This window comes from Nicrophorus vespilloides, unplaced genomic scaffold, assembly GCF_001412225.1.
Source record: "Nicrophorus vespilloides isolate i.1.1-1 unplaced genomic scaffold, Nicve_v1.0, whole genome shotgun sequence".
Taxonomy (NCBI): domain Eukaryota; kingdom Metazoa; phylum Arthropoda; class Insecta; order Coleoptera; family Silphidae; genus Nicrophorus; species Nicrophorus vespilloides.
This window is the reverse complement of record NW_017095843.1, coordinates 11,502-24,423: the sequence shown is the minus strand read 5'-3', so window position 1 is coordinate 24,423 and position 12,922 is coordinate 11,502. Positions and strand designations below refer to the sequence as shown.

General features: G+C 37.2%; 2 protein-coding genes and 1 long non-coding RNA gene across 3 annotated transcripts in view; 1 reads left to right on the top strand and 2 right to left on the bottom strand.

The window, feature by feature from the left end:
* Nucleotides 1–2,334: 2,334 nt before the first annotated feature.
* Nucleotides 2,335–3,008, bottom strand: LOC108566514. The gene is made up of 3 exons (XM_017926434.1): nt 2,889–3,008; nt 2,516–2,829; nt 2,335–2,461 (listed from the first exon to the last, which is right to left on the bottom strand). Exons 1-3 carry the CDS (start codon nt 3,006–3,008, stop codon nt 2,335–2,337), a joined length of 561 nt encoding a protein of 186 aa, XP_017781923.1.
* Nucleotides 3,009–5,202: 2,194 nt separating this feature from the next.
* Nucleotides 5,203–6,770, bottom strand: LOC108566527 (translation initiation factor eIF-2B subunit alpha). Its single transcript, XM_017926461.1, has 8 exons — nt 6,540–6,770; nt 6,367–6,465; nt 6,173–6,312; nt 5,997–6,113; nt 5,830–5,942; nt 5,632–5,776; nt 5,449–5,574; nt 5,203–5,392 (listed from the first exon to the last, which is right to left on the bottom strand). Exons 1-8 carry the CDS (start codon nt 6,550–6,552, stop codon nt 5,240–5,242), a joined length of 906 nt encoding a protein of 301 aa, XP_017781950.1. The 5' UTR covers nt 6,553–6,770; the 3' UTR covers nt 5,203–5,239.
* Nucleotides 6,771–6,952: 182 nt separating this feature from the next.
* LOC108566537 overlaps nt 6,953–12,922 on the top strand; it is a 12,458-nt gene continuing 6,488 nt past the window's right edge. Inside the window, exons 1-2 of the long non-coding RNA XR_001891213.1 lie at nt 6,953–7,108; nt 10,279–10,403. This is a non-coding gene — a long non-coding RNA (uncharacterized LOC108566537). The remainder of the gene's footprint in view (nt 7,109–10,278; nt 10,404–12,922) is intronic.

Here is a 12,922-nt window from a genome sequence, read left to right as displayed (position 1 = left end):
GAATACTCATCGATTTTCACTTTACCTTAAGCAACTTGACACATTTTCATAGCTCATCCTGTTATGTCTGCTTTGACTTTATTTTATCCTTCATCATACCTAAATAACAAAGAAAAATTATCAGAATTTGTTTTATTATTATTGAAAAAAAATATCCAATTTTTGTTTACAAGAATATCGATGAGGATTTACAAAGTGTGAGAATAAGAAAAGAAAGAACTGTTTTTTGGTTAATTTATTTATTTACCACTTTTTATACGTAACAATTTCTTCCTTTTTAGAGAACTCTTTGCATTCAGGATGAGCTATGAAAATATGTCAAGTTGCTTAGGAAAATCGATGAGTATTTATGTTTGCTTTGATTTTTTTTATCCTTCATCATACCTAAATAACAAATAAACATTTTCCAAATTTGTTTTCTTCTTAATGAAAAAAATGCTCCAATTTTTGCTTACAGGATGAGCTATACAAATGTGTCAAGTTGCAATAAGATAAAGTGAAAATCGATGAGGATTTACAAAGTGAAAGAATAAGAAAAAAAAAACTGTTTTCTGGTTAATTCATTTATTATCCTTTATACTTAACAATTTATTCCTTATCAGAGAACCAAAAAGAAATTTTGATGTTCCAATTATTTTTCTTATTAGTGAAAAACAAAATCTCCAATTTATAAACTCATTTCATTAAAATAAAACTCTTTGCTTTCAGGATGATCTATGAAAATGTGTCAAGTTGCAATAAGATAAAGTGAAAATCGATGAGGATTTACATTTTCAAGTTGTGAGAATAAAAAAAGAAAGAAACATTTTCTGGTTATTTATTATTTTATTCATTTTCAGAGAACTAAAAAAGAAACTTTGTTGTCCCAATTATTTTTCTTATTAGTGAAAATAAAATCCTCCAATTTATAAACTCATTTAATTGAGATAAAACTCTTTGCTTTCAGCTATGAAAATGTGTCAAGTCGGTTAGGACAAAGTGAAAATCGATGAAAATTTACATCTACTGTGTAATGAGAGAGAAAAAGAAAAGATTGTTTATTTATTTCTTTATTGTAATTCATACAAAAACAACTACTTCTTCCTTTCTAAATAACTAAAGAGAAACGTTAAGTTACCAAATTTGAGCATAGCAGATTCTTTCAGAATTTTACAATAGAGATGTACAATAAATTGAAAAATCTATGAAGATTCGTATCTGCTTTGCAAAGAAAGTGTTGAAAGAAGGAAAAAAAACTTAATTTACTACTCTTCATATCCAAACAACAACTTTTTTCCTGTTCCAAAAGAACCGAAAAGAATCGTTGACGTCCCAAATTGAATTTATGATGTTTCTTCTACTCCCATATAATTTTTTTGTTCTATAAACTACAAATATCTTTCTGACTGAACGACGACAGTAAATATGTTGTTCCATCTATGAAGATTCGTATCGGCTTCGCAAGAAGTATTTAAAAAATAAAATATCTTTACTTCTAGCTAATTTATTTATTATTCTTCATTTACAAAGTGAGCGCGCTTTGAATCGTAATGCATCCTTTTGTTAGGTTTGAAATATAAGATTTACCATTCGGAATATTAAGTTTTCTTTCCCCATGTTTTCCATGTTATTTTTCATTGAAAAATTTACATTAACCGTCGTCACCGCTCGCGAAACAAACAACATTATCAACTTACACCGCTTTTATTAATGGACAAAACAATGGGAAATTGCGAGGTGCGAAACTGTACCGTTTTATCGCAATTGCACAATTTACGATCATTGAGGAAAACAAAAAAAAAATGATGAATTGGATTCGTTTCACCTTGAATGAAGCTTGAAATTAGATTTTACTGTAAATTTAGCAAATTTTTATACATTATGAATTTCTTGTTACAATCTATGAATGATTATTTACAACAATGACTGGTTAACAAGAATCATATGATTCTATTTTGATTTGTGCGTTAATCTAGTTTTGATTCATTTAATGCTTCGATTAAGTAGGTTGAAATTGATTTGGATAATCTCATACGTCGACTTATCGTAAGATTAATCACGGATTTATACGAAGATAATATTTCACAGTTTAGTTTGCGACACACTCATAACAATGTGCTTCTTTTTTTCTGCGGCCGAAAAGAGAGAGAGAGTGAGAGAAAAGTGGGTTAACAGCGAGATTAATTTTAACCTAACGTAAACTAATCCGCTCTAATTCTGTCCCTGAGGCTCCAGGAAACGGAACAACATGAATACGCAACAAACATGGAACGCTCAAAAACGATGTTTCTCAGTATAATATCATTACATTTATTCCATTAACAATATTAAGAATAAACAGAAAGACGAACTTTACTACTTCTTAATGAAGCGAAGCGTCCTGTAGAACGAGTCAAGGGTTTGCCTGTCCAGATACTTCTTTAAATAAAACTCGAAGCTGCTCTCTTTCGTTAGAATTTTGTACAGACGTTCCGCATACTTCCTGCAATTCGATGTGGTCAAAGCAGTTTGCTAAGAGAGACTCGTATAATGGTACCTTGTATCGTGATTCTTATCGTCTAAGAAGTGTGCTAAATTAATGATGACCCTTTTTCTGGAATGCTCGTAGCTGGGATTGTTCAGCAGGATGGAGGGACCGGCTATGACCACGGCGCAGATCAGCAGCCTGATGGAAGCGCACCTGACGAGGTAGTTTCTGTGTGAAGGACCTTTAGCGCAAAGGGCTCTGATTGCGTGGAACGTCGGTATGTGCGTGACCATGCAGTCGAGGGCGAGATTCGCGTCCTGCCTGATGAACTTGCTGGCATCAGCCGTTTTGTAGAGCAGCACGTTCACGATGTCGTCAAATTCCTGCAAAATTTCAATGATTTCATGTTTTCGATTGGGTTTTTTTTTAAAGAGGGAAATACGGGTCGGCGTGTATCCTTCATGGTTTCGAAAAAGTGTCCGGCGATTTGGCAAGCCGTTCTACAAACGTGCGACCTGGGACTCTTCAGTAATTCTAACATACGCTGATTGACGACGGTCATGAAGGGCATGAACATGTCCGGATCGCCGTTCCGGGCCAAATCTATGATTTCCGCTAAACCCTTCAGAGCGAAGTTCCTGAAATTGAGATAATTTTGTTTCACGTTTACAAATGCGAGGATTTGAGACTCTACCAATCCGGTGATTTGATGTGACTCAGTATTATGAATAGACCGTTGTCCGAGGATGCTGTTGATCCGAGCACGGTTGTTGTACTTGAATTTAGATGCAATTTCGGGCAGAACATCTCCGGCTCCGTTTGGTTGTTGGTCCTGGCGATCTCCTCGCTTTTGACCATCTTTATGTTCGTCTTGCTCTGGTCAATATAAGGAATCCGATCAGTGCCTCGCCGGGGCTCAGAAACTGGACTTACCGAGCGGCCCTTGCACGTCATGCTAACCAAATTCTTAACCCCGTCCACCTCCTGCCGAAGGCTTTTCTGGGCGCTCGCCAACGTCGGACTCATGAAGGAATTGCTGCGTCTGTTGAATTCGCAATCTCCGATCTTCGGGCTGACATTGCTGTAGTCGAACTGTTGTTTCCTGTATTGCTTGCGCCTAGTCGGTGGCGAGGGATAGTCTTCCGTTTTCCTCGGTTCTATGCAGGAGTTGCTCTTGAACGGATTGCTATTTGGCGTATTTGGTGATCGTTTCTGCTGCAGATAGAATGGACTTCTGTTGCGTTTCGGCTTTTGCCTCATCTGCTTCTGAGTCAAGTACTGATCGATGAGACTGCTCTGCTGCTTCTCCACTAGATTAACCACCACGGGATTGTCCATTTCGGCGGGAGTTTTCCGAACAACCTGAGCATTCCAAACCTCGTACTTCTTCTGCTGAGGAGTGCTCGTAGTCGTGTCAGACTCTTTATAACTATCCTCGCAAACCGTGCTATAATCAGTGACATCTCTGTAGTTGGGTGCGCTCTGTGGATAGTAACCATCCCGATCATCCTTAACCTGTCCATCCGTCTGATACATGAACTCTTCCACGTCGTTGTTCCTCTCGGGCTCTCTTTTGGACACCGGTTTGACCTTATTATCGTCGTTCTCGGTGATATCTCCGGCGACGTTATCCGAGGTGTACTCATCTTTGATCCTGTTCAGAGCGTTCTCGCTACTTATCGTTGCCCTTTTCAATTTATTGTTCAGCAAATCCACGGCGAAACGACCGTTCTCCAACTCCAATTTCGGCCTGGGCGTGTTGTTCAAGCTGTCCGGACTGATCAGGCCCGTCTCCAATTTGGCCAGTTCTATTATCGTCTTGCTGGTCTGCGTGAAGGACTCTTTGATCGGACTCGAACTGGATGACAGGAAACGCGAGTCTATCGATGTTCGCTTCACATAAACCGGCGCAAAGAAGTGCTTATTAGTGTTGAACGCATTGTGTGCTTGCTTCCTCTCCTGAAACACAGAAACAGGTTACATAACAATCCCCATTCGGGTCGACTTGCCATCGAGACTCGCTCGCACCATATGTGTTAGGCTAAATCCATTAAAAAAAACTGTGCGAAGAGTGAATAATTTTGATCAATCTCAAAATGAAATGGGGATACACGCGTACTGGATTTTCAACATGGACATGACAAACGTTAAACATACATTTTTATGACAGATTTCCGTTCCCATGGCATATCATCAAACTTCAAATTTATCATTTTACAATTATTACATTGAACCAAAAAAAATACTTTCCATTATCATTCAATACCTATAACATTTAAGTCTTTAATTGAAACCAATTAAGACTTTTATTGAACCAATGTAAATCATTAATTATATAACAACAAACATGTTGTATATTGAAACTCATTCCACAATATGCATATTTCGTAATAAGATAAAACATATCAAAAAATTGAATGCGTCTTATCCACCAAAGTTTGAAAATGCCCAACAAAAAACTAATCAGATGCAATTTACTTGCAACGGTCGTTNAGTATTTTAATTATGTTCGTAGAAATCAATTTCTGGTACATGCTGCAGTTACTACAGATTTTATATAATCCAAATTTCAATTCAACTTTCGCTAATTTAATTGAATTACTCGAACATTTTTTATTTATTTCCTGTAAAAGTAGTTTAAGCAGAAATAAATAAATTGTAATGTCTATTAGTATTATTGGTTGCCTACAATAGTAAATTAGATAACTACAAAAATAGGATGAAAAACTACAAAAATAAGTGAAGTGAAAATATTATAACAAAAAATAAATAAGTATTTATTGTTAAAAAAAATTAAATGTACAATTTGATCAGTTCGTCGCTGACACCGGAAGGAGTCAGGATACCTATATCGGTGATCAGAAGCGTTATGTAATTGGGAGGAGTGTAGTCGACTAGCGGATCTTCCTTATCCAATATCATGTTTTTCCTTACACTGGATGTATACTGAAAACAAGAAAGAAATTAGTCTTGCGCATAGAAATTAATAATTGCAAACTGACTTTGTAATCGAGTGGTAAATCGGATTGACCTAACGGGAAGAGACGCGAAAATTTGAAACTCTCCGCCATCACGTAGAAAGGCTTCTTCATTTCCTTGGCGCACATCGCAATTGTGAATGTACCAATCTAGAATGTTAGAAATTATAATTGGAATTTAGTGTTATTATAATATCAGTTATTTACTTTATTAACGATTCCGCCACTCTCGGCGACACCTTCAGCGCCGACCATCACGAAATCTATCGTTTCCATTATGTAACCGATGGCGGAATCGAGGATCAACGTGCTCGGAATCCCTGCTTTATCCAGTTCCTTCTTCATTAATTCGCTGAAAGTGGAATTATATTTAAATGCAAATTATGGGGTTTTTCCTTAGCTTACCCGCTATTGTCTGGAGCTGAATGGGTTACAAACACCTCGAACTTCTTGTCCTGACCCATCGCTTCTTTAAGAGCGTACAAAACACCCCTGGATCTCGAATGGGTCAAAATCCTCTAAAAAATAAAGTTTTTCAATATAGAATTTTTTAAAGTTAACGTTAAACTAACGGATCCATCCAAAATAAATTTAGAAGCTGATTTAGCAATTTTCCCTCGACCATCCAACAACTTCTTCAGGAACATCTGACCCCTATCAATCATGATTCTCTTGCACTCACTAAATGCCTGTTAAAAGTACATTGAATTACTACATTAGATTTATATATTAATTATTGCAACTTAACCACTCCATCCAAACTAGCTAAAGAGATGAACCTCAATAGAAGTTCAGAGCTTGAACTTATTGAAGCTGCTGGATAATCCATATCTCTCATGTAATCTGTAGCAATTGTCATTGTTTTCCTCAACTCTTGCAAGGTGGTGACTAAAATTAAACTTTAAGCAGATTGTTGAGTAATTTAAAAACTTTAGTTTTTACCATCAGAAACTTTAACCATCTGCATAAGCGTTTTGATCGCGGCGATTCCTGGTGAAACATCTTCGGTTTTGATGATTTTGCTGAAGGTGGCCCTGATTTCTGCAAATCAATTGTTAAGCAATATTGCGAATTGTTGCCTCATTCGAAGTCGATTAAAAGTATATTTCTATTACCTGCTTCATCCATTTTGCTTAACTGTTACTTGGGTTTCTTTAGTATATAAAGAAAAGTTCGTTCAAACTTTATAGGGTCAACAAATAAAATATAACCCTTAAAATAGCAACAACATAACCTATAACTTTTGACAGTTTACAAGAGCTGTGGAAGTATTTACAGGTGCAATTGGCGCCGTTGCCGATGAATTAAAAAAAAATGTTACAAACATTCATTTTTAATGATAGAAACAAATGGTATTAGGTATAGGTTGGTTGTTTCAAAAACTTTATTTTGTTTATGGACAGGGGGAAGGTTTTTTATGGATTTGTGGTGGTTTTTTATGGTAATGTGCGTATGTAGTTTTGAAGTTATGCAACAGGGCGCTCCTTTTGAACGCATGCGTCTCCTTAGATGTCGCAGCGGTAGTCAATAGTTAGTGGGCGCCGGGCCAATGGGGGTGCGAGTTGAGTGTCACGTGGGACAGTGAGCCTACGATTTTGTCATTCGTGTGGTCGTTGGTGTGGTTTGCTCTGTCATCCAAAAAACAATTCTGGTGCATTTAAATCGGATTACCGTCGTGATCGCGGTAAGTTGCATAACGAATTTTCTGTCCGTTTGTTTGTTTGTTTTTCTCTGTTGTCGTCCTCACGTCGGTTAGTTAGTTGCGCCCCCCGTGCCAAGAAAATGCCCAAAGCGCCCCCCCTTCCCCTTCCGGAGAGACACCATCGACTGGGTTAACCAACAGTTATGTCGCCATTTTCCCGTGGTCTTTCGCCCCCCTACTTGATAGAACTGCACTGAACAACAGAACAAGACGCTGAAAGAATTGAAAGGAAGGATGCAATTAGATCCAAATACATTTGATGTTTTGTCCCTCTTTGATTCCAATTTGATCCTACTTTTTTTTTATATTGTTTCGCTCTGCGCGTTCTGTCAGTCCGTTTGATATCAAGTATCAGTATCACCTCCTTTCGCAGGTGTCCCGAGCTTGAGGAAACTTTCATCCAACGACTAGCTTTTGTTTTGCTCCGACACTCCTTCGGCCAATAAATATTGCGCAATATTTATAGTACATGCTAATAATAATATGACATTACGCACGTGATCCTCTCCATCGAAAAAAACAAAAAACAGCTGCAACCACGTATACTTCTGTACATCAAGATGGAGAGCGTCCTCGCAAGGGTTTTGCCAAAAAAAAAGAAAGAAACAAAAACGACTGCGTGTTCGTTCTTTCTCTCTGGTAGTAATTACGTTTGGGAGAGGAGACGGCCACGGTCCTTTTCCGTGGAGCAATAATAATCGGTTCGGCATCCCTGGAAATGAATTAAGCTCGGCGGAATCTGGACAGGCTGTGATTAAAATAAATTGCCGTCTGCCGCAGCGCCTCCAAGTGCAACGGGCTGAAGAGGTAGAGAGTATGATGATGATGATGAGGAGGAGGACGAGAAGGTGGAGGAAAGCATTTCGCCGTTGGGCAATTAATCCGATGGTAATTACGATCCTCCTCGCCTCTTTGGCCGCGAGAGATGTAGGAGACCCCTTAATGACCAGTTGTGCTCATGCACTTTCGTCCTAACGGAACATCATCGCCGTTCCAAATCCTAGACCAAATTGCAGATTCTAATTGGCTGATTTCCAATAATTTGCAGAAACTGTTGATGCATCCAAATGTATTTTTATGAAAATCATTAAAACTATGTTCTAGATAAAGATCCATGAAGATGCATTGAAGGACCTATACTTTTCTTCTCCTTTTTTTCTCTCTTATTGCATGATTGAGCGGAATATGTACTTAAGATAAACTGCTGATGCAAAACCGGACCTACATACATTCAATCCTTTTGATAACCCTGAAGACATTGCACATGGAAAACAAAAATATATATAAAAAAAATATGCCTATGAATGGAAAATTAACATGTATTTGTAATTAATAAATTATTTTTTGTATAATACACAAAATCCAATATACAAAAAACACGAACATAGACATGACTATATAACATTAAACTTATTAAACACCTACTTCCAAAAACCTCATAGATTTCCCACTATTTTAGAACAATCCTTAATTAGTTAATAGTAACATAATTCTCTTAACTACACAATAGTTGTGTAACGTTGCTTGTTAATTAATCAATTAGTACATGATAATATAAGTTTTAAACGAAACTTGATATTTTATGTATCAATAAAACTCGTGAACAAACAAAATCTCAGCATTTCTAACGTAAAATTAGCTCTCAATAGACTCAAAACTAAACAATTAAAGAAATGAAATTTAAAAAAAAGTAAGAGTTTCTTTAATGCTCGAAATGTTTATTGAATGTTGTAAGAAAGAATATTCCGATTGAATGTTGTGTCTTAACAAAAAAAAAGCTTAGTCGACAATTAGCAGATATCGAATGACGTATATTCAATAAGTAATTATTGTGTAATAGTGGATCCAATGCAATCGTAGACTCGTGTTTGTTATAATTGCATACTCGTGTCCTCCTTTTCGATTAAATCGTGGCAACCCCTGTACAAATCGTTAGCGCCGTCCGTATCTGGGGTATGGACAACGTGACTATGGTCACGCGCCGAACGCATTTAATCACAAGATGTGGTAACGGCGATTACAAGTAAATCAATCAAAGTAATTATCATCAAAAACAACATTTAGGCACAGAAATATTAATTTAATAAAGCTATAATTGTTCAATATGTATTATACAAAACTTATTTTCATTATGCAAAAGGTTTCAAAGCATTATTAATATGAGTATTATTGAAATACGATTGTTTTTTTAATGGGATTTGTGATTATTAGAGTGCTTCTAATCGTATTGGAATTGGATTGTTTCCTCTTCCATGTTGTCTTCTTGCAGATGACATACTTTACTGTACGTCTCTCAGGGACTAAGATAAGCGGTTTGTTTGTCATTAGAGAGATAAATGAATTACGTAATGTCGGTGATGCAAGGTTCTCGAACCGATCGTATTTCTTGTCTTTTAATTTGTTTTGTTGTTGTTGTTGTTTGGAGTGTGTGCAAGATGTGGCCCACGCTGTATATTCAAGTTTGTAAATGAAGCAGACGTTTGCATCACTTCAATATATAGTTGGATCTTTATGGCGAAACCTCTTTAAATTGCACCGTACGAAAGAACAGTTGCATCAGGTGCGGGGGTGGCATTGAGCAAACGATCTCGGAAGGTCCTCCAATCCGTTCGTTCGTGATAAGCAGCGTTTATGCAAACACAGAACAACAAGTTTCAGAGTTTGCAGAGCTTTTAATTACATAACGTTTAAGTGCTTCCATTACGCCGCTGATGAAAGGAAGCTTTTAGCATGTTCCATGGTAGTTGGCAATCATTTATGTTGCTCATGCTTTCGGAGCAATAATAATCGATGGTTTATAAGTTCTGAACATTTTCTTTCTAAATTTTATTTTCGGTATAAAAGTTGTGGTGTTTTTGGCCTCTCCTCCTCCTCCTTCTGGGTTATTACTTTTCCCAAGTTGGCGTCTGGCCAGAGCGGAATCGACGTCGTCTCACAAGGAGCTCCTCAGAGTGGAGACCAAATAAAAACAATGACCTGTTGAAAATTTTGTTAACCCCGTCGCCTTTTAAATCGAGATGCTTTTGTTGCCGCAGTGTTTGCTTTTTCACTAAATTTAGTTTCGTATGTTTTGTTTCTTCTTTTTGATAATCACGTGCTGTTTTCTGTATTTCTGAATTTCCGTTCTGTTTGCTTTTCCCCCCATGTTCCAGGTGCATCAAAAGTTTGTGTATCTGTGAGTGTTTGCGCGTCCGCCTCTCTCATCCACGTGCATTTTCCGTTGCCCGTGTCAACGACATAAGTCTGCTTCCCCCCAGACTTCTCCAGACGTAGCATGGTGAGTTCTTGTTCATTTACCCTCACTCCATCCACGTAGTCTTTACAACAACAGAATAAAACGTTTTCACGTTCGGTAACCAACTGAGCCCGAGTTCTCAAAACATGTGACCTTAGAGTATTCCCAAAAAAAAAATTACATCTGCTCTAGTGAAGATTTCAACAATATTTCTATCGATAATTATGGAATACTTTCACTTGCTAAATATCTTTCATGGCGAAGACCAAAGAAATAAATGCTCCAGTAATCTCATTTCATTGTTACAAGTGCCCAAAATAGAATGTGACTCAAATATAGTTATCAAAAGGTTATGACTAGTCAAGTGTAATTCAAGATGGAGGCCTAAATCTGCTCTTGTATTTTGGATTATCACTGCGATGATTATTTGAATGCATTTATAGTAACTTTCATGATTACTTATCAAATGTAGCACGCGATACTTGACAAGTATACAGCTTTAGAATAATTTATTTATACTTTGACACTTGTTTGTTCTTATTTGCCCCATGTCATTATTTTGTTTGCGTAATATTATTTTGGTAAAAGTAGGGTGGCGTAGGGCGCCAATCGATGGGCGGACACCGGTATGAGACAAAAATGGACCTGTCAGTTGTCAAATCAATGACGGTTGACGTATTGGGGAAAATGAATATTGCCGAGCGACCAATGCAAACGAATTTAACAAACAATTTTCAATTTATCGACGTATTTTTTTGTCCTCTGAACATTTCGCTGCAAATCTGTGATAAATTGGATGCATTTATCGATAATTAAGCATTATCATGATTGTCATGTGATATTTTCAAGGCTGTCCATTATAATACGACTAAATATTCCTATTCTAATTCAATACTTTTTTTTTTTAAATACTAACATTCGACAAAATGTCGATTACGTAATATCGACTGTATTATGATGTTTTCGTCTTAACTATCGACTACTTTATTGTGTCTATATGCATTGTGCAACTTTAGTGACAAGCAATAGCTTAACCATACATAAATTTACATCATAGGTGTTAATTACGAATAGTAAAAGTGGTTCGACCACAAAATGCAGTTGTGCTGCATACGTCATCTTGCTTACATTTAGGTTTGTCCGCTTTAAACGTGAAAGTAAATATTAAACTGACAATGGAAATACTTAAAAGTCTCTAAAGTCATTGAAACTTATTACTCAGCAATTACTTTTATTTCATACCGAGATAACAAAATTTCGTAAATTATTTGTTTCCTATATGCATGCACTCTGAATCATTGAATTGTACGTAATTTAATTATATTGTTGACACGTGTCAATTGTGTTTTATTTGATATTTCGAGTGAGTGTGTTCCTCGAACTTTGGTTTTCTTAACTCCATCAGATATTATGTTTTCTCATGCGCATTTCCTTTCGATTTATCTAACCGTTAAACAATGTTTACCACATGTTTGAAAACTCCGGGTTATCTATGGTTTCATATGTCGCTCGATTATTCGCTATCAATTTTTAATTATTTGACACGAGCAACGCTGGTTGCAATCATAATCCATATCGGATTAACTATATTTTCTTATTTGCTTGCATTTGTAATCCTCAATCTGCAAAGGCTTCTATTAGGTTAATGTTATCAACTTGTTCATATTAAATTGGTTTAGTATTTTATGTTAGGTGACTTCTGATTATTCTCTTCATGCACTTCAATTTGTAATTTGAGTTGGAAAGCAGTAATAAATAGGATTTGCGCTGGAATGGCAGCTTGTTTATTCCGCATTTCCAAAGGTTTTCTTTATGTCCTTTTCCATATGTATGAGAAAATCTCGATTACGTTTTTCAGCACAAAAGCGCCAACAATGGACCTCTTCTCTCTCTTTCTCTCCGTCCGATACACTCGTTTCTTCTTGCCCATTCGTGACTGAGCAAAATCCGAAAGGCGACAGATAATGGGAGTCCAGACAGCTCGGGATTTCGGACGGGACAATACGAAATCTCGCATTGCATTTTCCCATTCTTCTCCTCCTCTTCATCATCCTCCGGCGCTTTTCGCCATCGCGCGTAACCTTTAATCATCGCCCTCGAGGTTCTGTCGTAAAGTTTGTTTCTCCGGTTCGGGATCTCTCTTGTATGTATAATTTCGTTGCGTGCACGGACGGCCCGCTGTTGTATATGTATGTGTATGGGAACGCTCGGATTAAGGTCGTTACCACATAGGGGAGGCTGATGCCGTTGTTGGCGGGGGTGCCGCGAGGTACGGGACCCGCGCCAAGGTCGTCGACCCAAAAGACCCCACACCAGACTGCAGGCACGTGCACGGGACCTTTCCAGCACCCCTCGCATCCATTCTACCATACCGTACCTCCCATATGGACACGTAGATAGAATAAAAAAAACAACAACGAACTACCCCAGACCAGATTCATCCCATTTCCACTGTATTTTTCTAAATTTTATTCTCGAAAATTTCACATTTTTCACTTTTAACAATTGAAGATTTCCACAAGTCAAGATTTTAACAAGACGAGTTTTGAAAACGAGCTTTC